Source organism: Corylus avellana, chromosome ca7 (genome assembly GCF_901000735.1).
Source record: "Corylus avellana chromosome ca7, CavTom2PMs-1.0".
In the NCBI taxonomy this organism is placed as follows: domain Eukaryota; kingdom Viridiplantae; phylum Streptophyta; class Magnoliopsida; order Fagales; family Betulaceae; genus Corylus; species Corylus avellana.
The window spans coordinates 25,903,516-25,925,106 of record NC_081547.1 but is presented as its reverse complement, the minus strand read 5'-3'; the positions used below and the strand labels follow the sequence as shown (position 1 = coordinate 25,925,106).

The 21,591-nt window shown below is 32.2% G+C and overlaps 1 protein-coding gene and 1 pseudogene across 1 annotated transcript; both read left to right on the top strand.

The window, feature by feature from the left end:
* Positions 1–1,519: 1,519 nt before the first annotated feature.
* On the top strand, positions 1,520–7,855 carry LOC132186048 (MLO-like protein 12). Its single transcript, XM_059599830.1, has 15 exons — positions 1,520–1,660; positions 1,763–1,820; positions 1,928–2,145; positions 2,232–2,348; positions 2,513–2,573; positions 3,215–3,303; positions 4,278–4,352; positions 4,442–4,536; positions 4,622–4,671; positions 4,993–5,033; positions 5,215–5,388; positions 5,745–5,780; positions 6,214–6,281; positions 6,424–6,484; positions 6,931–7,855. The coding sequence occupies exons 1-15, from the start codon at positions 1,535–1,537 to the stop codon at positions 7,294–7,296; spliced, it is 1,635 nt and encodes a 544-aa protein (XP_059455813.1). The 5' UTR covers positions 1,520–1,534; the 3' UTR covers positions 7,297–7,855.
* Positions 7,856–20,079: 12,224 nt separating this feature from the next.
* LOC132188063 (MLO-like protein 6) overlaps positions 20,080–21,591 on the top strand; it is a 9,133-nt pseudogene continuing 7,621 nt past the window's right edge.

Sequence of the window (21,591 nt, the reverse complement as noted above, 5' to 3'; positions counted from 1 at the left end):
GATTGATCATTGTAATAGGACAAAATTCTAGCCCATTTTTTGGGGGCACATTCTCCCATCTACGTTGACTCAAATCCATTTTGTTTGTGAGTTTTTTCACATTTTTAAGAGCGGCACGCACACCCACATGATGTGCACTGTTTCAAGAAGTTAATTGACTCTAATACGTCTAGTTAGAGAGATAAACTGTTTGAGAGTTTTTATCAAATATATATTAATATACATATTTGAACACTATTTTAGTTCAAAAATCTAAGCTAATAGGTTTTGATCGATTTAGATATATTAGCCTTTGTGTAGTAAACAATAATAATTATGACTAATTATTTTTTGGACTGATTTTTTGCAGATGGGCTCTTCCATGAATTCCACCATTTTTAATGATGGAGTGGCAATAGCATTACAAAGCTGGCATCGCAAGGCCAAGAAGAAATCTAAGCATGGCCATCATTTTGAGACAAATTCACCAATTCACCTCTTGTATTACTATCAGCATGGCAGCCTCGACAGCTTGCACACCTCTCCTAATGATCATCTTAAGATGGAAGACTTAGAATTCCAAAGGAAACAAAGTGGACACAAAGACTATGCATTCCGAGCAAGAGAAGGAGATTCAAGAGCAAATTTTCATTCTAAAATTTGACGAAAATCCACATTAGCACCGCTAAAGTATTCAAAAAGTTAATTCAGCCACTCGAACAAGATTATTTTTGCAATAAGACTCGTATTGCAATAATATTATCATTTCACCCATAAAAAGTTTCACTTTAAATGTAATCATTCAATCATATAATATATTTTTAATATAGAACTCAATTTTTTATTTTATTTTTATTTTTGTATTTACACGTGGATTAACGTTAACAACACGACTTCCCTAGTTGACTGACTTCTCCCAACACCTTTGGGTGGCCATTCTTTATGGAATTTTCTCCGAAGGGGATTGATCATTGTAGTTGGATAAAATTCTAGCCCAGTTTTTGGAGCACATTCTCCTATCCACGTTGACTCAAGTCCTTTGTCTGTGAGTTTTTTAATATTTTTAAGAGTGTTATGCACACCCACACGATGCGCACCCGTTTCAAGAAGCTAACGATGATACGACTAGTTAGGAAAAAATTAATAAGGTAGTTTCTTCATTAAATTTTGAAATATGACCTATTTTAGACGCTTAAATGATATGAACGACTGAGATTTATGAATTTGAGAATCTCAAATTTAAAATGAATTTCAAGGAATCTCAATCCAACTGTTTGAGAGTTTTTACCAGGAGTATATTAATATACATATTTGAACACCACTTTAGTTCAAAAACCTACGCTAATAGGTTTTGGTCGATTTAGATTTATTAACTACTATTTTTCTTTATACTTTTTCAACGTAAAACTCAACACTTACAAGTCCATTCACGTGTATATATACACACGCGTGAATAGACTTGTAAGTGTTGAGTTATATATATATATATATATATATATATATATAATCATCGATCTCTGTGATCTCCTCAAGAGCCTGCTCAACATACAGTGTGATGGACAAATGTGAGTATGATGAACGTACAATGGCGGAAACTCCAACATGGGCAGTTGCGGTGGTGTGCTTCATGTTGCTTGCCATTTCAATCTTCATTGAACATATTATTGAAGCTACTGGAAAGGTAAATATTATTGATTAAGGTTGTATATATATTCTCTTTTGTTTGTATTGTTTTCTTGATTGATTACTGAAAATTCTTGCATGCTTTATATATTAATTATAGTGGCTAAAAGCCAAACACAAGGGACCTCTTCACGAAGCCCTTGAAAAGATCAAATCAGGTACCTCTATATATATATCTCACACATTAAGATCATCAACAAATGGTCAATTAATTAACCATTTTTCTTAATTTATTGGGTTTTTTTTTTTTTTTTTTTTCGGTCAGAGATTATGCTGTTGGGATTCATATCCCTGCTCCTAACAGTGTTCCAAGAGCCCATTTCTGGGATGTGTATACCCATGAGTGTTGGAGACACTTGGCATCCCTGTATAGGTGAGAAGAAATATTCCGACAAAAGTGGTCGGAAAGTGCTCCAGTTATTTGATTCTGGCTTCAGTGGTCGTCGAAGATTAGCTACAAAAGGATGCGACAAATGCAAAAAGGTAAGCTGAATTTATAAGTTTGTTTGTTTGTTTTTTTCTAGCAGAGCTTTCATATATATGAATTTAGAGGGATGAGTTGTTTGCAGGGTAAAGTGGCCTTCATGTCTGCGTATTCGATTCACCAGCTGCATATATTCATCTTTGTCTTAGCCGTTTTTCATGTGCTCTACTGCATAATCACCCTGGCTTTAGGCACAACCAAGGTAGGTACTTTTTTAACATATATACATGCACAAATTGCAACCCCTTTCTCTTTCTCTCGAGATCTAAATTCTTCTTTGAATAGATTCTTGTTAGAATATATTATAGGATTTAATTTCAGCATTGATTGTAATCGGATTTGATGAATTCTTCTTGGAAATTGCAGATCAAAAGATGGAAGGCTTGGGAGGAAGAAACAAGGACACTTGAATCTCAAGGTCATATTGGTAACAAATCGGCTCTTCAAAAACTTGCTTAAAAAACAAAAGACTACTTCTAAGTGCTACAGTTTTTATTATAAGTTTTCTTATAGGCTATAATTGATGAAATAATTAAGAAGGTTTTTTTTTTTTTTTTGTTTTTTTCAATTAAATTAGTTAGTGACTGCTTTTAACCATACATTCTTTAATTATGTCACGTTAATTTGTAAAATAAATTATAGTAAAAGCAGTAGTAATTCAAACATCTTCTCATTTAATGAAATTAATGTCACTTATGGACTTGGTCAGGTGCTCCACAGAGTAGTCAAACCCCTCTCTTTCTTGGATAATGCTATGAACACAAAACTAAGTTACCGAAAGTGACTCACACTGTCAATCTATGCCGTTAAAGACTTGTCCACTTTTTTTATACTACAAAGTCAACATTAAAGATGACTTTGTAAATTGCTTTTGTGAGCAAATTTTGTATGAAAAAAAAAAGATTAATATCTCTTTTTTTATTTTTTATTTTTTATTTCATGTGTCACGATTTGCTGTTGCTAATTTAATTTAAAATAAATTGTAGGATTTTTTTATTTTTTATTTTTTTTATATAGTTTGGTAAAAGAGATCATATATGGTTATGGAAAATGATTTATATGATGCAGATCACGAGCGGTTTAGGTTTGCAAGGGAAACATCATTTGGACGAAGGCACTTAACCTACTGGAGCAAGTCAACGGTTTCCCTTTGGATGGTCAGTATTGAAATCCTATAATTAACTACTTAACTATGCTTGCATAGTTAGTTTGTTGCTTAATAATAATATTAAGTTAGTATATGTTTATATTAAGTTATTATATATATATATATAAACATGTTTATATGTGTATGTATGAGTTAGGCTCACAAACCTTAATCGAGTCGGGCGAGTAAACCGAGTATGTATCACTTAATAATCAAGCGAGTTTCTACCGTCATGAGCCAGTTTCTGCAATCACGAGTCAAGTTAAGATCGAGTTTAAACAAACCGATTGTCGACGAGACTAGTTTATTACAACCCTATTTCTAGGTCTTAGTCCCGCAATTAAAGCAATTATCAATGGGTGAGGTGGGAGGAATGATAAACGATGGAAAATATCAGTCTCCCCCAAAATGTATGCCATAACTAATAATTGGTGGAGCGCTCTATATTACATGTTGGATTTATTTATTTTTATCTTAAGTACAATGTTCAATTTTCAAGATATCATTAGCGTAACACTCTAGTTTCATGTTGAGAAAAGATGTGTAAGTCACACAGAGTTAATAGTTTATAAGATATGTTCATTGGTGCTAAGTTGTTCCACATTGCTTATTTATTAGGTAAAATTGAACTTTAAAAGTAATTTTAAGGAAGTTTCAAATTGACTAAATGTGCCAACGTGGGCAACTCATCTTTTTAATATGGAACTAGGGTGTTACAAATTCCTCTCCTTAAAACCCCTGAAGTCACCATCTACGTGGAGAAATGTAGAAGAAAGGATATCCGCATCCACATAATGCAATTACTATCTACATCTGCACAGTCCTACATCACAGCTAAAAACATTTTTTGAGAAAAAAATTTGATGCCGAAACAAACAAAGCCTTAGTAATGAAACTTGTGTTTATTTTTCAATTTTGAAATTTAAGGGCATAAAAGGTTAGTTATGTTACAGTTGTTTGAAAACTCTTTTCTCCTCCTATCAGGTTTGTTTCTTCAGACAATTCTTCAGATCAATTACTAAGGTTGATTACATTACGTTGAGATATGGATTTATCGTGGTACGTTTAATCCACTAAAAGTCAGATTTTTTGTACATGTAGTTGGGAAAGGGATTCCAATGTTATTATGTTACATTATATGACTTCAGGCACATTTGGCACCCGGAAGTGAAACAACGTTTGATTTTCAAAAATACATCCAGAGAGCACTTGAAGCTGATTTTAAATTCGTGGTGGGGATAAGGTTGGTGCTGAAGCACTTAAAGGCCTTTGCTTCTTTGATTGATTTTTAATTATCTTAAAATTCCAACTTTACCTCTCATTTGCAGTCCAAAAATATGGTGCTTTGCAGTTTTATCCCTATTGTCCAACGCATATGGTAAGCTAAATACTACCTTTTGGTTATCATACTATCTCTCTTTTTAATGACGTGGAACCCTTGAAGGCAAGGCCACTTCCTGATATTCTTGTTGGGCAAACTCTAAATACACGACCTTGTCCGTAAGAACCGTGTATCGGTTGAGTGACGACTCGAATAACCGATGATATTAAGCAAATGAGTCGATCATTCGAGCTGTCCCTTGCGGGCCAAGTAGTGTTCATTCTTTGTGTGCCATTCTCATTTTTGAGCCCAAATATGTTGTGGGCTGCCTTAGTAACTACTACTGACTAAGAAATGTTTCCATCGATGTTTGGACAGGATGGCATTCTTATCTATGGCTACCATTTCTCCCATTGATTGTAAGCTCAATTACAGAAACCAACTGGTTTCCTAAATTTTTCTTTGTCCGGTTCCTCCAACCCATTTTAATAGCCAGGGTTTTTGGAGGAAAACTTTGTTCTTTTATCGGCTTTGTTTACAATCTAAGCTTTTGGGTTGTTGGTTTAATGGAAAATCATGTGGTTTGTTGTGATTTTACAGGTAATCCTCTTGGTGGGTACACAGCTACAAGTAATAATTACAAAAATGGGGCTAAGAATTCAAGAGAGAGGAGATGTGATTAAGGGTACACCTGTGGTACAACCAGGTGATGACCTCTTCTGGTTTGGAAACCCTCGGTTCCTTCTCTATCTCATTCACTTCGTTCTCTTTCAGGTATTTCTCAAATACATCAACAAATTACATATTACAGCCTCTTTGAGATTGCGTCGAGAAATAGAGCTTTTGTTTACAGAAAAAGTCTAAAATAACTTTTATAGGAAAAAAGAAGAAGAAGAAAACCTCATTTTCAAGCTTTTCTCAAAATGCAGTTTTGAGTTTTTTTTAGAGCAAAAAAGTCAAAAAGTGCTTTTTAAGTTTTTACCCATCAGATCCATTTTTGCTTGGTACATCTTTTTATGTACTAAAAATGCTTTTTAAACTTTTTAACGTAATCTCAAACGCTTTCGAGCTCTCTGGATTCTAATATCAGCCTTTGGCTTTTGCCATCTTTGTCTTGACTTTAATTGCAGAATGCATTTCAACTGGCCTTCTATGCGTGGAGTGTGGTAAGCCTTTCACTTCTTTAATTCATTAATTCACAAAGTACTTAGGGACTGTTTGAGTTGCGTTTAAGGAGCCTAAAAGTGCATTTAATACTCAAAAAGTTCATTTAAAAAAAAAAAGTATCGGTTTCGTAAAAAATTTTGAAAGCGTTTTTGAGGATCCAAGAAGTCAAAAAATGACTAAAACGTACTTTTGGCAAAAACTTAAAAATGATGCTTTTGTCAAAAAATGCTTTTTGATTTAAAAGCTCTATTTTTCAAATGCAATCACAAACATGCTTTTAATGGTGTCTGTACTACGAAACAAAGTCCCATCACATGTGACATTGGCATTGCTCAAAAGCATCTACTTTTAGAATTTAGAATTAAGCAACAAGTGAAGCTTATGCTAAGAGCTTTCCCTAACTTTCCTGTCATATTTTTTCTTCTCTTTCAGTATGCATTTGGCATAAATTCTTGCTTCCATAAGCGCACTGAAGATAAGGTCATCAGACTCTCAACGGGGTGAGTTCTTTCACAAATGCACATCCATGGAATTCCATATGCCATGCATGGTGCCATTGTTAAGATGTAGTTATTTGGATGATTAATGTGTTAATTAAGTTTAAGAATTGCTAATGCTATACGACTTTGGCACTTTCTTCAGGATCATCACACAAGTTCTATGCAGTTATGTGACTTTGCCTCTCTATGCTCTAGTGATTCGGGTGAGAAATTAATGATGACATGGCTTCAAAGGTTAAATAATACAAATATAGAAGCAAATATATTAGCAAACAATACAAATCATTAAAAAGCAGTTTTCACATTTATATGAGAATATAAGAAAACACAATTTTTTTTAAAAAAAAATTTATGATGGAGAAGGGTTTTTCGGACCTACCTTTATAGAGTAAACCTCGAACCCGTGTATTGCATTCTCGAAAGTTTCCTTACACGGACCAGGGTAAATACCTGACTTTTGCACCAAGGGGTGTGGCGCCCTAATGGGGTGTTTGTACCTAGCAAGTCTCAAACTTGAGATCTAATGCGTGATACTCCCTAAGACCACAAGCCTCAACCACTAGGCGAGCCCTTTGGGGTTAAAAAAATAAAAGTAAAAATTAATATGCATAGCCTTTGACTAATTATTCTTTGGACTGATTTTTTGCAGATGGGCTCTTCCATGAATTCTACCATTTTTAATGATGGAGTGGCAACAGCATTAAAGAGCTGGCATCGCAAGGCCAAGAAGAAATCTAAGCATGCCCATCATTCTGAGGCAAATTCACCAATTCACCTCTTGCATAACTATCAGCATCGCAGCCTTGATAGCTTGCACACATCTCCTAATGATCATTTTGAAATGGAAGACTTAGAATTCCAAAGGAAACAAAGTGGACACGAAGACTCTATGCATTCTGAGCAAGAGAAGGAGATTCAAGAGCAAAGATCATCGCAATTGCCTCCATCACTAGGAACCATTCGAACCCAACACGAAATCAACGTTAGTCCGTCAGATTTCTCTTTTCGCAGATGAATAAGCAAACAAATGTCTCGCACCGGCCGCTCGAATGTTATACCTCAAGGTCTTGTGTTCGAGTCCGGACGGGTGGTATATTGTAAGCGTCTAGAGTTTACTTTATATGGGCGAGTCCGAATGGCCTATTTTATAAAGGTGGCATGTTATAAAAAAAATAATAATAAATATATACAAATAAGGCAACAAATAGAGTTTGGGTAATAGGAGAATTAAAGGTTAAATAATTTTTTGCCCGGGCCCTTGTTTTTTAACAACTTTATTTTTGCTCATTCGGTTTTCGTTTTTATCACAGCTAGTACCTCCGTTATGGATAAAGATGAAGATAATGCCTTTGTCTAACTTTCTTCTAAAATTTGACAAAAATTCACGGCAACACCCCTAAAAACTCGACACGTGTCCATATACATAATATAAAAATTAAAAATTAAAATTAAAATGATTAAAATTAAAACCACTCTCATTTTGCATCTTGGGGGTAACCACCCTCAACCCCAAGGGCACTTTTCCCCGAGATGATTAAGCTATATATTCTCAATAGCTAGTTTGAAGGTGATCATTTATGGGTGGCCGAACTATTCAAAAAGGTAATTCAGCTATTTTTTTGCAATAAGACTTGTATTGCATAATATTATCATTTCACCCACAAAAGTTTCACTTTTTTCATATTTGATCAACGGATTTACTTTCACGATTCACAAATCATGGCAAATATGTCCTTTATTCATTATATTATCTTTAATATCAAAATCTACCAGAACTACCAAAATCATCGGTTACGTCAACAGGATTGACATTGGGGCTCAATTTGTTAAGAATATAATAGATATTATTCTAGGATTATTTACTTTCTTATGGATTATAGAGTTTTTTTAGCCTACTAGGTTTATATTTTCTTAGTCTATTAGGTTACTTGCCTATCACTGACACTCATAGCCTCTCTATAAATAGAGGCCTTTTGTAATATTCTTATTTTAATCAGTCTTAATACAATATAGTCCAGTACATACTTTCGCTCTCTCTTCTCTCTCTCCTTCTTCCGCTTTTTAATATATTTAATATATATATTTATATATTTTACATGATATCAGAGCTACCACGCCAGTGTTTGATCCAAAGGGTGGATCAAAGGGTCTATAGATGGTGGCATGACAAAAGAGGACAGCTTTATTAGCTGAAGAGTTTCTTTTATCTTCTCTCAGTATCTCCCACGTTTGTGTTCTTGGATGCTGAGTAAAGAGGAGACAATTCAGTTTATTTTCCAGTGTAAGGCCTATACAGGTCTCAAAGCCTTCTTTTTACACACTTTCTTTTGCTGCTGCTGCTTCTTCTTCTTTTTTTTTTTTTTTTTTTTTTTTTGTACACTCATGGATTTGACTTTATTTCAAAGATCATACCACTAGCTTTTACTTTTACTTTACTGCCTTTTGAAATTGGGTGATGATTTAATACATATAGCAGAGGTTAAAGACTTAAGTATATGCAACTTGGTCTTCCTTTTCTTTTTTAAATCAATAAATTGTTGGTGTTTGTGGTTACAAAGCATATGCATATGTTGCTTAGCTGTTTATTTTATTTTATTTTATTTTTTACCAATAACACAAGATTTGCAACTTCAATATAGTTCAATGGAGGCCCTTTCACTATTATGGGTGGCTAGAAATTGGGAGAGTACCATTTTTTTTTCTTCTTTTTTTGGGGCCAAGGATCATATTTTTCTCTAAAATAGAACTTTTGTCACATTATGGGTCCCATGCCTGAGTTCTCTAATTTAGCTGGCTACATATACTAAACAATTATTAAAATATGCATAAATTATCACAGATTTGGGTTAGGTCTAGTTTCAATTTGAACTGAATAGGTTAGAATTGAAACACGTGTCTCTTGTGTGTTGTTATAGGACACTTGTTCTAGTCCCAAAACATCTAATTGAAATTAGACCCAAGCTAAACTCAATTTTCAAATTAGGACGACGCTCACCGGATCATGATTTCATTAGGCCAATTTGGGTTATATGTTATTTGAAGAAATAAATTAATAAAGATTGTTAATTTTATTTTTTATAGTATGAATAGTGAATAACTAATCAGCCTATTTACGCTTCACATTAGAAGAAAAAAAAAAAAGGTTAAGTTGTCTATTTTGAGACAAAAAAACACCTATAATATACTCTATTATAACAAGATGAAGTTCTATATTAGAAATATATTATATGATTGAATGATTAATATAATATAATTGGATTCAAATTTATAAGCTTATACTTTTAGATTGAGTAGTACTTATTTTCTTTTTCTTTTTTTCTTTCTAAAACAAAAATACTAACAAACAAAATAAACTACAAAACACTCTAAATAAACATACATACAAAATTAAATTGATTTAATTAAAAAAAAATTACAGCACCTAATCCCTTAAATAATATTTGGATAATATTATATCACAAAAAATTGGTCTTATATTTGGATAATGAACCGTTAAATATGTTGTAGGTTTTTTAGCCAAAATAAAAATAAAAATCAAAACTGTTTTCTTATCACCGTGGGTGCCTACAAATTAATAAAAGTCTGGTGGCTGGGGGGCTCAGAAATATAAGACCAAGTCCTTATTCCCAAGTTGTGCTTCCAACTTGACTTTTGATGTTTTTGATTGGCTTTTCATGGTCCAAACATTAATTTGGGAATAGTGATTGATTCACCGAGTAATTTCAAAGATAAGCTTTTCAAAAAAAAAAAGAATATCTGAATGAATGCAATGCCAATTGAATAATTTCAATGAATTATTCAATACTCTACCTAATTCGGCCACCCAATAAATAAATTAGGTCCAATCATTTGAATGACAAGATCAAGTTGCTAAGTAGAGTTAGTTTGGAATTGCATTTGAGAAATATAATTTTTAAGTAAAAAAATATTTTTTTAAAGCTTTTGTCAAAAGTGCGTTTTACCATTTTTAGGCTTTTTGAACACTTAAAAGCGCTTTCAATTTTTTTTTACCAAGCAGATACTTTTTTTTCAAACTGATTTTTTTTAGTGTTAAACGCACTTTTAGGCTCCTCAAATACACACCCAAACAGGCCCATAGCGTGGTTATTTGTAGCATTTGGTACGTAGAAATTAGTTTTTGGTTGAAGGGTAATTTTTTTTTTTTTTTTTTTGCACAGAAAAGGTCGAGAAGGATTTCAAACTAGAGATGTCCATTTTATGAGACGTGATACTTAGCTACCCTTTGAATAAAAATGCATGCTTCCATATATTTGAATAAACATTATAAATAAAATGTAAAATGCATTTGTTCTAGCTAGATGAAGTTGTTTTCCAGGATATTAACTGCTGTTTGAAAAAAAAAATTTAGAATGTTTTCCTCAATTAAACGGTACCTCTAATTCTCTGCTGCCATAGGCCCATAGCGTGGTTATCTGTAGCATTTGGTACGTGGAAATTAGTTTTTGGTTGAAGGGTAATTTTTTTTTTTTTTTTTTGATGCACAGAAAAGGTCGAGAAGGATTTCAAACTAGAGACGTTCTCTTCATGAGACGTAATACTTAGCTACCCTTTGAATAAACATGCATGCTTCCTTATATTTGAATAAACATTATAAATAAAATGTAAAATGCATTTGTTCTAGCTAGATGAAGTTGTTTTTCAGGATATTAACTGCTGTTTGAAAAAAAAGATTTAGAATGTTTTCCTCAATTGAACGCTACCTCTAATTCTCTGCCGCCAAAGGCCCATAGCGTGGTTATCTGTAGCATTTGGTAGTAGAAATTAGTTTTTGGTTGAAGGGTAATTTTTTTTTTTTTTTGATGCACAGAAAAGGTCGAGAAGAATTTTAAAATAGAGACTTCCGCTTCATGAGATGTGATACTTAGCTACCCTTTGAATAAACATGCATGCTTCCTTATATTTGAATAAAAATTATAAATAAAATGTAAAATGCATTTGTTCTAGCTAGATGAAGTTGTTTTTCAGGATATTAACTGCTGTTTGAAAAAAAGATTGAGAATGTTTTCCCAAATTGAACGGTACCTCTAAGTCTCTGCTGTCATAGGAATTAGGATGGCAGCAACCAACTTGATGGAGGAATTAGGTACAACAAAACTGGATCAAGAAAAAGGAAGAGTTTGATATCTCAGTTTCAACCACCCCTCTACTTTTCGTACCCATGCATCTTCTTCCATCTTCTTTAATGCTTCATGCTTTAATTAATTGTAGTACTTAGCTTAATTTTTGTAGGATTAACCTTCTTAAAAGGGATTATTCTCGTCCCCAAGAGGTAGCTCAATCGGCTGGGACCACACTTAATGACGTGGAGATCACTAATTCGAATATCTCTCCCATCCTCTTGTGCGAACATATCAAAAAAAGAAAAAGAAAAAGAGATTATTCTCTCCATTTCATTTGAATTATATAAATGAGTGATATCTCTTAATTAATGCTACCGAGTCTTATAAGAGTGTATTGGGGAATGTGATTCAAAAATATAATTTTGGAGAATACTAGGTTTTCTCTTAGGGTTAAATACCTCAAACCCCCCTAGGGTTTAGTAACTTTATTTTTTCCCCCCTAGGGTTTCACTTTTATTACAGGACCCTCCTGGGGTTTTGATAAAGACTAATTTAGTCCATCCGTTAGTTGACCATTAGTTGACCGTTAAGACTGACACGTGGACCAATCAGATGTTGACACGTGGCACCTATTTAATTTATTATTTTTTTTTCAATTAAAAAAAATTGTATATTTAAAAAAAAAAAGGAAACGGAAAATAATTGGGGGTGGCCGAGGGCACCAGGGGGTGGTTTCGGCCACCCCCTTGGAGCCCAAGGGGGTGGCTCGGCCACCCCCTGGTGCGGCCAGATGAGCCACCCCCAGTTTTTTCCATTTTTTTTTTAAATATACATTTTTTTTAATTTAAAAAAGAAAATAAAAAAATTAAATATGTGCCACGTGTCGACGTCTGATTGGTCCACGTGTCAGTCCAAACGGTCAACTAACGGATGGACTAATTTGGTCACTTATCAAAACCACAGGGACCTCTTGTGATAAAAGTGAAACCACAGAGGCGAAAAAATAAAGTTGGAAAACCCCAGGGGGTATGGAGTATTTAACCCTTTCTCTTAATTTTATATGGATATTATTTTCTAAAAATTGGGTAAGAGAAATAAGGGATCGGTGGGGCGAGTTTCTTTTTTGCTTTTATTTAAAAAAAATAATATTCACGTTAGACCATGAGAACACCTAGCATTTTCCTATAATTTTAAAACAATTCACAGAAAGTATATTGATTGCGTGTGCATTTTTAAATCGCATGCAAGAATGTGCAGTTTTAAAAACACACTATTTTAAAAGTTAAAGCTACGATTTTAAATATCAAACAATGATTTTTTTAAAACACTTAATTTAATTTTTAAAAATTGTGTTTTCACATAGCGCATTTTAAAATCCTTATTTTTTAATAGTAATTTTTAAAATAATTAATTTCCCAAATTAAGAATCCACTTGTATTTAATTGACTCGTGGTCCATTGCAATGATGGTGAGGGAATGCCAATCGTTACAAAATTTATATGCATCCACTTGTATTTAATTGACTCGTGGTCGATTGCAATGATGGTGAGGGAATGCCAATCGTTACAAAATTTATATGTATCCACTTGTATTTAATTGACTCGTGGTCCATTGCAATAATGGTGAGGGAATGTCAATCGTTGAAAAATTTATGGCTATATTTGGCAACAGGCCGGGCCGGCACTGTAGCTGGAATGGCACTGTTCCAGCTACGGTGCCAGCAGCAAAAATTGACTTTTTGCTTAATTTTTTTTTTTTTTTTAAAAAACCAGCCACCCCTTTCTCATCATTTTTTCTTTTTTTTTAATATTTTACTTTTAAAAAAAAAAAAAAATTAAGCAAAAAGTCAATTTTTGCTGCTGACACTGTAACTGGTACAGTGCCGTTCCAGCTACACTGCCAGCCCGGCCTCTTGACTCGTGGTCCATTGCAATAATGGTGAGGGAATGTCAACATGGATCTGAATCGTTAAAAAATTTATATGTATCTTGTTTTTTTTTTTTTTTGTTTTTTTGTGCAACATGTATCTTCGATAAGTAGTTGTCATATATATATATTTTCAAAAGGAAGAAATAAATCTGTCAACGGTTAAATGGTTAGGCATTTAGAGTTTCTTTTTTAAAATAGAAAAAAATAAAATAAAATATTATATACACATGATCAAGTGTCTGTTTAGAACATTTGGTTAATAAAAAAAAAATCCGAAATTTATTAAATAGGATAGTGGGAATTGAAGCGATTTGGAGGGAAAAAATTACGTGGCTTTCTTAATTGTATAGCTAGTGATTGTTAAATAATTCTCTTTTTGTATTATTTTTATGAATCGGGATTTTTTAGAATTAAAAACTTTATAAGATGGAGTTCTTAAAATCCTAATCGTTATTTTGTAGTTTAAATACATAATTAATTAGGTCATGTTTGTTAATGATTTTTTATTTTATGTTCTCTAAGTCAAAAATATTAACAAACAACTTAAAATACAAAACACTCATCAAAATATAAAAATTATAGAGAAGAAAACTGTTCAACCATACTAGGTATCATATAATATAGTAACTAAAAAGAACAGAACAATGCGTTACCTTGTAAGAACATCACTTTTTTCCATATCGAGAAACTTCCGAGATTAGCATTTGTTTCCAAGAAAATGATCATGAAGCAGCAAATGTCCATGCGAGGGACCACCGAAGGTTCTGAGAGACAAGAGACTCTCGTCAGCTTCTGTAAAAACACGAAGTCCTGTAGGATGTAAAGCACATGGATTAGATTTTAAAAAACTCAAATCCACCATTTACGACATCTCTTAAGTCTTAATGCAGTCAAATTGAAATACCCTTTCGTTGTCAACGCTCTTTTTCTCCCTTTTCCGGTGAGCGGAGGCCTAGAGATATGAAGAAAAGTCTTCGGGGGATCTTTGGCATGGGCATGGTCGGAAGTGCTGCCTGTTTGACTGTCCAATTTTAAAATTGGGGTTAATAACTTTTTTGATACTTGAGTTTTCACTTTTTTTTTTTTTTTTTTTTTTTCCTGAGTTTTAAAACATGACAAATCTAATATTTAACTTATGGGGAAAAGACAAAATCAATACCTCCATTAGTTCGGTCAGTCCTACTTAACGGGTTTAGTAGGAAAATCAACAAGGAAAGCTTGGAACTAGTCTCTGAAATTATCCGAAAGAACTTGGACATGTAATAGTGTCTGAAATAAAAATAAATTCTTGTCAACTCGGCAATACATTATTTTCCTTGTTTTCTCGGCAACCAAATAGAGGAAGCTCGTTTTTTTTTTTTTTTTTTTTTTTTTTAAAAAAAAAACATTATTTTTACTTTTTAGGGTTCCAAACTTTCCTTGTTGATTTTCTTACTAAACCTGTTAAGTAGGATTGACGGAACTAATAGAGGTATTGATTTTGTCTTTCTCCCATAGGTTGGGTACTAGATTTGTCATGTTTTAAAACTCAGAAGGGAAAAAATAAAAAAGTAAAAACTCAGGTACCGAAAAAATTATTAACCCTTAAAATTAATATCAAAGACTTTGAATATTTGAATAGTCGTCTTCCATTTGTGTCCCCAGATGTGAAGATTTTCTACTACTTGAATAATGAGTGATTGGCGTTTAACAGCTTGGAATAATCATAGCATCTCATTTAGACTTGTTTCTCAATCGATTGGTTCTCTGCTCTTGAAGACTTTTTCAATGGGATGTCATGTCATCTTCACAAAATGTAACATTTTAATGACCCAAAACTCTTTAAGATATGCTTTAATATGGTCAATGCAGTAATGCAAGATGTGTGGATTCCCTGAGGATATGAGTATCATATCTTCTAGCATGACAAACTTGATCGAATGCTAATTCAAATAATTTGATTTAGACTCCCAAGAAGAGACTCGTTCTACTGTGATGGATTTTGATTTTGAGGAACAGGGTTGTTTTATTGCATTGCAATAAGAAAATTCATGTGAGAGTCTTTACTTATTTAAACAGATGTTATGCTCCACCGAGCTAATCACCAAGCAAACTCTTACATGAAGCTGCTCTGTTACAATTAACGTATTAGAGCAATACTGCAAAGATTTTGATTTTGAGGAATATAATTGTTGTATTGCATTACAATAAGAAAACTTATGTGAGAATCTTTACTTGTTTGGACAGGTGTCAGGTTTCACTTGTTCAAACTTGTGACTGAGCAAGCTCTTACATGGAGCTGCCCTATTACAATTAATGTGCATATTAGAGCAATAATAGACAACCTATTGTAAGTACAAAAATTAAATAAATATTAGATTTTTCGATTTGGGTATATATACATTTCACAAAGAATTTTAGACAAGAAGATCGATTTTTGATGACTGAAGAACAATATAAAATTCTAGAAGCTTCTTTTTTTTTTTTTTTTTTCTTTTTTTAAAATAATATATTAAAATGCTGAATTGGACCAATCAAAACCCTTAAGATTACGCATGTGAAAGTTAATTGAGTATATGCTCATGTTTGAATGTGAAAGAGTTTAATCTTATGCGATAGAGTGAAGTAAAATAGAACGTGCACGCTGGCAATTTTTTTTTTAATATTAAAAAATTAAAAAAAAGAAAAAAAAAAAGCATGGCACACCGGCGTGCTTAGAATCAAGGCCACGACGCGACAAGTACAACATCATCGTTCTAGCAACTTCTACCTCACCCAGAAAAAAATTAAAAAAAAACAAGAAAAACAAAACGCCATACGATTAGGCCAACGTCAATATCAACAGAACAAATATATATATATATATATATATATATATAACCACATATTATTGAGAGACAACGGCCGTGTTTGGCAAGCTCTTTCACTTTTTTTTTTTTTTAAAAAAAAAAATTATCATTCAAAACAAAATCAAAATAAGAAAAAAAAGTGCACTTTCTCAAATGCGCCCGTCTTTAACCAAAAAAAAAAAAAAAAGTTATTTCAAAAGCTTAGGTTGATAGAACTAGCAATCTTGTAAGTAGAGTTGGCAATTTAATTCACCGCCCCCGAACTTGATACCTAATTTTAGGGTTAAGTTTTAGGTTAAATCGGTTTGAATCATAAATGAGTGACCCATTTAATAAACATGTCACATGGGTCAACCCTTTTGAATAATTGTTTTAAAGTAAATTTTAAGTTTAACGGACAACTCACTAATTTGATACATAGTTTTAAGATTATGGTTTAAGTTAAATGGATTCGGATCATAAACGGGTTATGACCCGTTTAATAAACGTTTTCGGGTTCGGGTTTACATAAACTGGTTTAAGGTTAACTGGGTTGACACGAACTCGACATGTAAGCTTGTTTTGCCAACCTTACTTATCATATATATATATATATATATATATATATATATAAAAGCCGAGTTTTGACGTAGAGAATGCTTAGAATTGCAACACGTGTCCATGTTTTTAATATCTGAACCCTTTTTTTTTTTTTTTTTTTTTTTTTTTTTATACCTCTGGTCATTAATTAACGTAATTAATTGTGTTGATTATATTTCAAGAGTTTTCCATACATAAATTATTCAATAAATTAAGTATTATTAATATCCGAATCAAATAAGAAAACAAATAATATAAATGAAATTATAACTTCTTTTTTTTCACACCAACAATATTTTATTTAAATTTTAAATTTTTTTACTCATAATTTTTAATAATTGAACCGTGCATATATTGAAAGGGTTTTTCCTTTTTCTATTTTTTTAATGAATTAAGTGTATGATTTTTCCTTAATTAATTCCTTTTGACCTTTTTTTTTTTATTAACTCACGTGTCCATGTTTTTTTTAAAAAAAATTTAAATTTTTTTACTCATAATTTTTAATAATTGAATCGTGCAAATATTGAAAGGGGTTTTTCCTTTTTCTATTTTTTTAATGAATTAAGTGTATGATTTTTTCTTAATTAATTCATTTTGACCATTCTTTTTATTAACTCATGTTTATCTCTCTCACCCTAAATCACGATTTTTTAAAATAAATTAAGTGTCTTAATTCATTAATATCTCTCCCTTTATTAAAACACAATTTTTCCTTAATTAATTCATTTTGACATTTCGTTTTATTAACTCACATATATCTCTCTCACTCTAAACTCACCCTCTCTTTCTACGGCAACAACGTTTCAAAACACTTTTCTATAGAAGTTGACGGTTGCACAAAGTTTATTTGATCAGTTTGATGAAAATATATGTGACTCCGAATTATGATTTGAGGTATGAGATATTCGAGATGAATGTATCTTTGTACTTTAATATATAAATTTTTGGCAACTGTGAATTAATGATCTTTAGTTTGTTTCTTGAAAATTTTTTGTTGTACCAAACACCGTTTTAAATTAGAGATTAGATAGAGATGAATATATTTTTGTTTTGTTTTGTGAAATTTTTTGTTCAGTTTTTTTTTTTTTTTCCCTTAATTAATTCATTTTGACCTTTCGTTTTATTAACTTATATTTATCTCTCTCACCCTAACTCACATCGGTCTCTCTCACTCTAAACTCACCCTCCCTTTCTACGGCAACAACGTTTCAAAACACTTTCCTATAGAAGTTGACGGTTGCACAAAGTTTATTTGATCGTTTTATGGAAATATAGAGGTTGACGGTTGAAGTATACTTTTTTCGTGCTTTTTTCTTAAAATTTTTATTTTTTTTATTTTTTATGCTTTTCATTTTAAACTACACATATGAGAACGAATTTAGGTTGTCTTAATGTATTTTTTAGATTAAGGGAAGATTGAAATGATTTATTTGATTGTATTAAATATTGAGTGAAAGATTTTGTTATTTTTGTATCCATAAAAAAAAAAAAAAAGATTTGTTACACTACAAAAAAATAATTTTTTTCTCACTGGAGTTTTCTGACGTGGCGTTTCTGACGTGTGTTGATTGTCAGAAGCATAAGTGACAGGAAAATTTTTTTCCTGACGTGCCAGTGGGTAGAACGTCAGAATTTTCTAACGTTCTACTGTCTCACTCATCAGAAAACTTTCTGACGTAAGAGAACCACCACATCAGAAAATTTTTTGACGTGGTAGTTCTGACGCATGTCAGAAAATTAAAAAATTAAGTTTTTTTTTTTAAAAAAATTTTTCTGGGATTTTTTTTTTGAATTAAAAATTTATTAATTAAAATTTTTTTTTTCTCGTATTCCTCTGCACGACAACGTGAGGAGCTGCCATGCAGATCTGTGTTTCTCAACACAGCTGCACCATGGTGCAGAGATCGCACCATCTCTGCACCATGGTGTGTAGAGATTGTGCGATCTCTTCTTCTTCCTCGATCTTCTTCTTCTTCTCCTCTTTGTTTTTTTTTTTTTTTTTTTTTCTTCTGCTTCTCTTCTCCCTTTCTTTTTCTTTTTGTTCTTCTCTTCTCCTTTTCTTTTTGTTCTCCTTCTTCTGCCTAATTTCTTCGATCTGCCTATTTCAAAAAAAAAAAAATTTCTTCGACCTGCCGTGGAGAGAAGGGAGAAGAGAGAGAGAGTGTGGGAAAAATAAATGAAGAGGGAAGAATAAAAAGAGTAAAAAAGTGGAGGGAAAATAAGAAGGGGGAAAAATTTCAAAATTTTGGCCCTTTTTTTTTTTTTTTTTTTTGACGCGTAATATTTAGCACGTCAAAAAATTTATGACGTGTCAAATTGGCACGTCAGAATTTTTTGAAGTGCTATTTTTTAGCACAACAGAAAATGCTGACGTAGCAAAAATCATGTACTGTTTGCCACGTCAGAAAATAGCCATTTTTTTGTAGTGTTATTTTGCTTTATATTATTTTTTAAATGTCCAAAATTTTATGAGTTTTATTTGTATTTAAATATAATAGGTATTACACAAAAACCTATTGAGTTTAGGGTTATTCTCAATTTTGCTACCATTCTCAATATATTGTTATAGGGTCTAGAGTTACTTTTTCCTTATTTTATGTTCTAATTTATATATTATTTTTCACTCAAATTTCTTATTGTTCTTTTGTAAATTTAATTGACTTTGTTGTTTATTATGTTTTTTTGTGTTTCAATATTCATTCTACGATTTTTTATCTCTTTCTTTGATGAAAGAAATAAAACTACTCCTAGGAGAATAAATATTTTAATATGTTTTATGGGTCTTATGTTTTAACTCATTTCAGCTGGTTTTAAATTACACATATGAGAATTTTTTAATATGTTTTATTTTAAATAGATTAAAACTAAAATTATATATGGTTTTTTTGATAATATATTTTTATGTGATTTATATATTCATGCAAACTTATGTGTAATTGTGTCACTATGTTCAACAATATATTGATGTGTTTTAAGCTTTAAAATCAAATTATAATGAATAATCACGCACGGACTCTAAGCTAGTAAATATAAAAAATTGAGTTCTACATTATAATTGTAGTATATGAGTGAATGATTAGTTGAAAATAAAAAAATAATAAAAAAAATAAAAAAGAAGAAAAAAAGAAGAAGAAGAGAGTGAATGATTAGTTAATATAATTAGATCCAATTTTTAAAAATTTAAAATTATAAATTGCACTAAAACATTTGATTATTCAATACTCTATCAGAAATGAGGAATGCATCACAATCAACCCTCTAACGTTAAACAAAAAATAATAATAATATTTAGCAAATAACAGACACTCCCCAAACACGTGTATAATGTTACTATATATATACACCCAGAGAGCTGCTTCGGAAAGCGTTGGCCTCCACTTTCATCTCTGTAATCTCTTATAAACAGAGCTTCCGCAACACACATAAACTGTGGTCATGGCGGGCAAGGAGAAGGAAAGTACAATGGAGGAAACTTCAACATGGGCAGTTGCGGCGGTGTGCTTCGTGTTGCTTGCCATTTCAATCTTCATTGAACATATTCTTCATGCTATTGGAAAGGTAAGCTGCTCTGCTCTGCTCACAGTCTCTGTTTTTGTTTGTGTTGTTTAATTAATTGCTGAAATCATTTCTTGATTCCTTTAATAGTGGCTAAAAAACAAACACAAACGAGCTCTTTACGAAGCGCTTGAAAAGATCAAAGCAGGTATCTCTAGATTCTCTACCTCACACATTAAGATGATCGATCAGGATTCAGTCGCCTAACCGTTTTTCTTTCATGCGTTTTTTTGGGCAGAGCTTATGCTGTTGGGATTCATATCCTTGCTTCTGACAGTGTTACAAGATCCCATTTCTACCATATGCATACCCAAGAGAGTCGGAGCCACGTGGCATCCCTGTGAAACGGTGAAGAGTGAGACAACCAACAAAGATTCTGGAGATTCCGAGGATTCTGAGGACAGCAATGGTCGGAAACTGCTCCAATTTTTGGATTCTGGCTTCTCTGCTCGTCGGAGATTAGCTACAAAAGGATACGACAAGTGCAAAGAAAATGTAATTTCTTTCTTTCTTTCCAAATGGGTATTACCAATGAAGATCTAAATGATTTAATTCTATGGAATAATCATTTGGGATGCCTATTTTGCAGGGAAAAGTGGCCTTCATGTCTGCATATGCGATTCACCAGCTCCATGTGTTCATCTTCGTCTTGGCCGTTTCTCATGTGATTTTCTCCATACTCACCCTGGCTTTGGGCAGAACGAAGGTACCCTTTTACCCTTTCTCCTTTTATGGAGTGTAAGAAATTCCATTTAAGTATCTCCCTTATATCACATATATTATTGTAATTATAAAATTACGGTGTTCAATATTCTATTCCAATTTGAAGCTTATTATGTAAATCAAATATTATGAATTAAATGACTGATTTAATTCTTGTGGAACAAGTATTTGATTTAATTAATGATTTAATGTTTGTGGAATCAATTAGCTGTATTGATTGATTTTTTATTCCTTGATGGGAGGAATAATTAAGGTAACAGCTCTAATTGAGGGTCCCCTGACCTACCTATAAATAAAGCCTGTGTATTCCATCAATTGGCACTCACTGGTAGGCATAGGTCAGAAGAACCTCTCAATAATATTGTTTTAGTTTTAGTTTGATTGCTGTGGAGTCGTTCTTCAAGCTGCTTGAGCAAAGCAATGGCTGGAGGTACATATACATATATATATTAAATTTCCGCTACTAATTATATTGTTAATTAGCATTTATATATATTCAATTTCTTACATTTGGTATCAGAGCCACCTCTAATCCATATTTGCTCAGTTTAATTTTGAGATATGCCTGCTATAAAATTTTATTTTTTGTTTCAATAATACTTTATTTTGTTTATT

Excerpts from the sequence above, each read along its gene's own strand:
- LOC132186048 (XM_059599830.1), top strand. The coding sequence starts at position 1,535 with ATGGACAAATGTGAGTATGATGAACGTACAATGGCGGAAACTCCAACA. Across the intron at positions 4,672-4,992 it reads CCTATTGTCCAACGCATATG|GATGGCATTCTTATCTATGG; the intron begins GTAAGCTAAATA and ends ATGTTTGGACAG. Across the intron at positions 5,781-6,213 it reads CCTTCTATGCGTGGAGTGTG|TATGCATTTGGCATAAATTC; the intron begins GTAAGCCTTTCA and ends CTTCTCTTTCAG.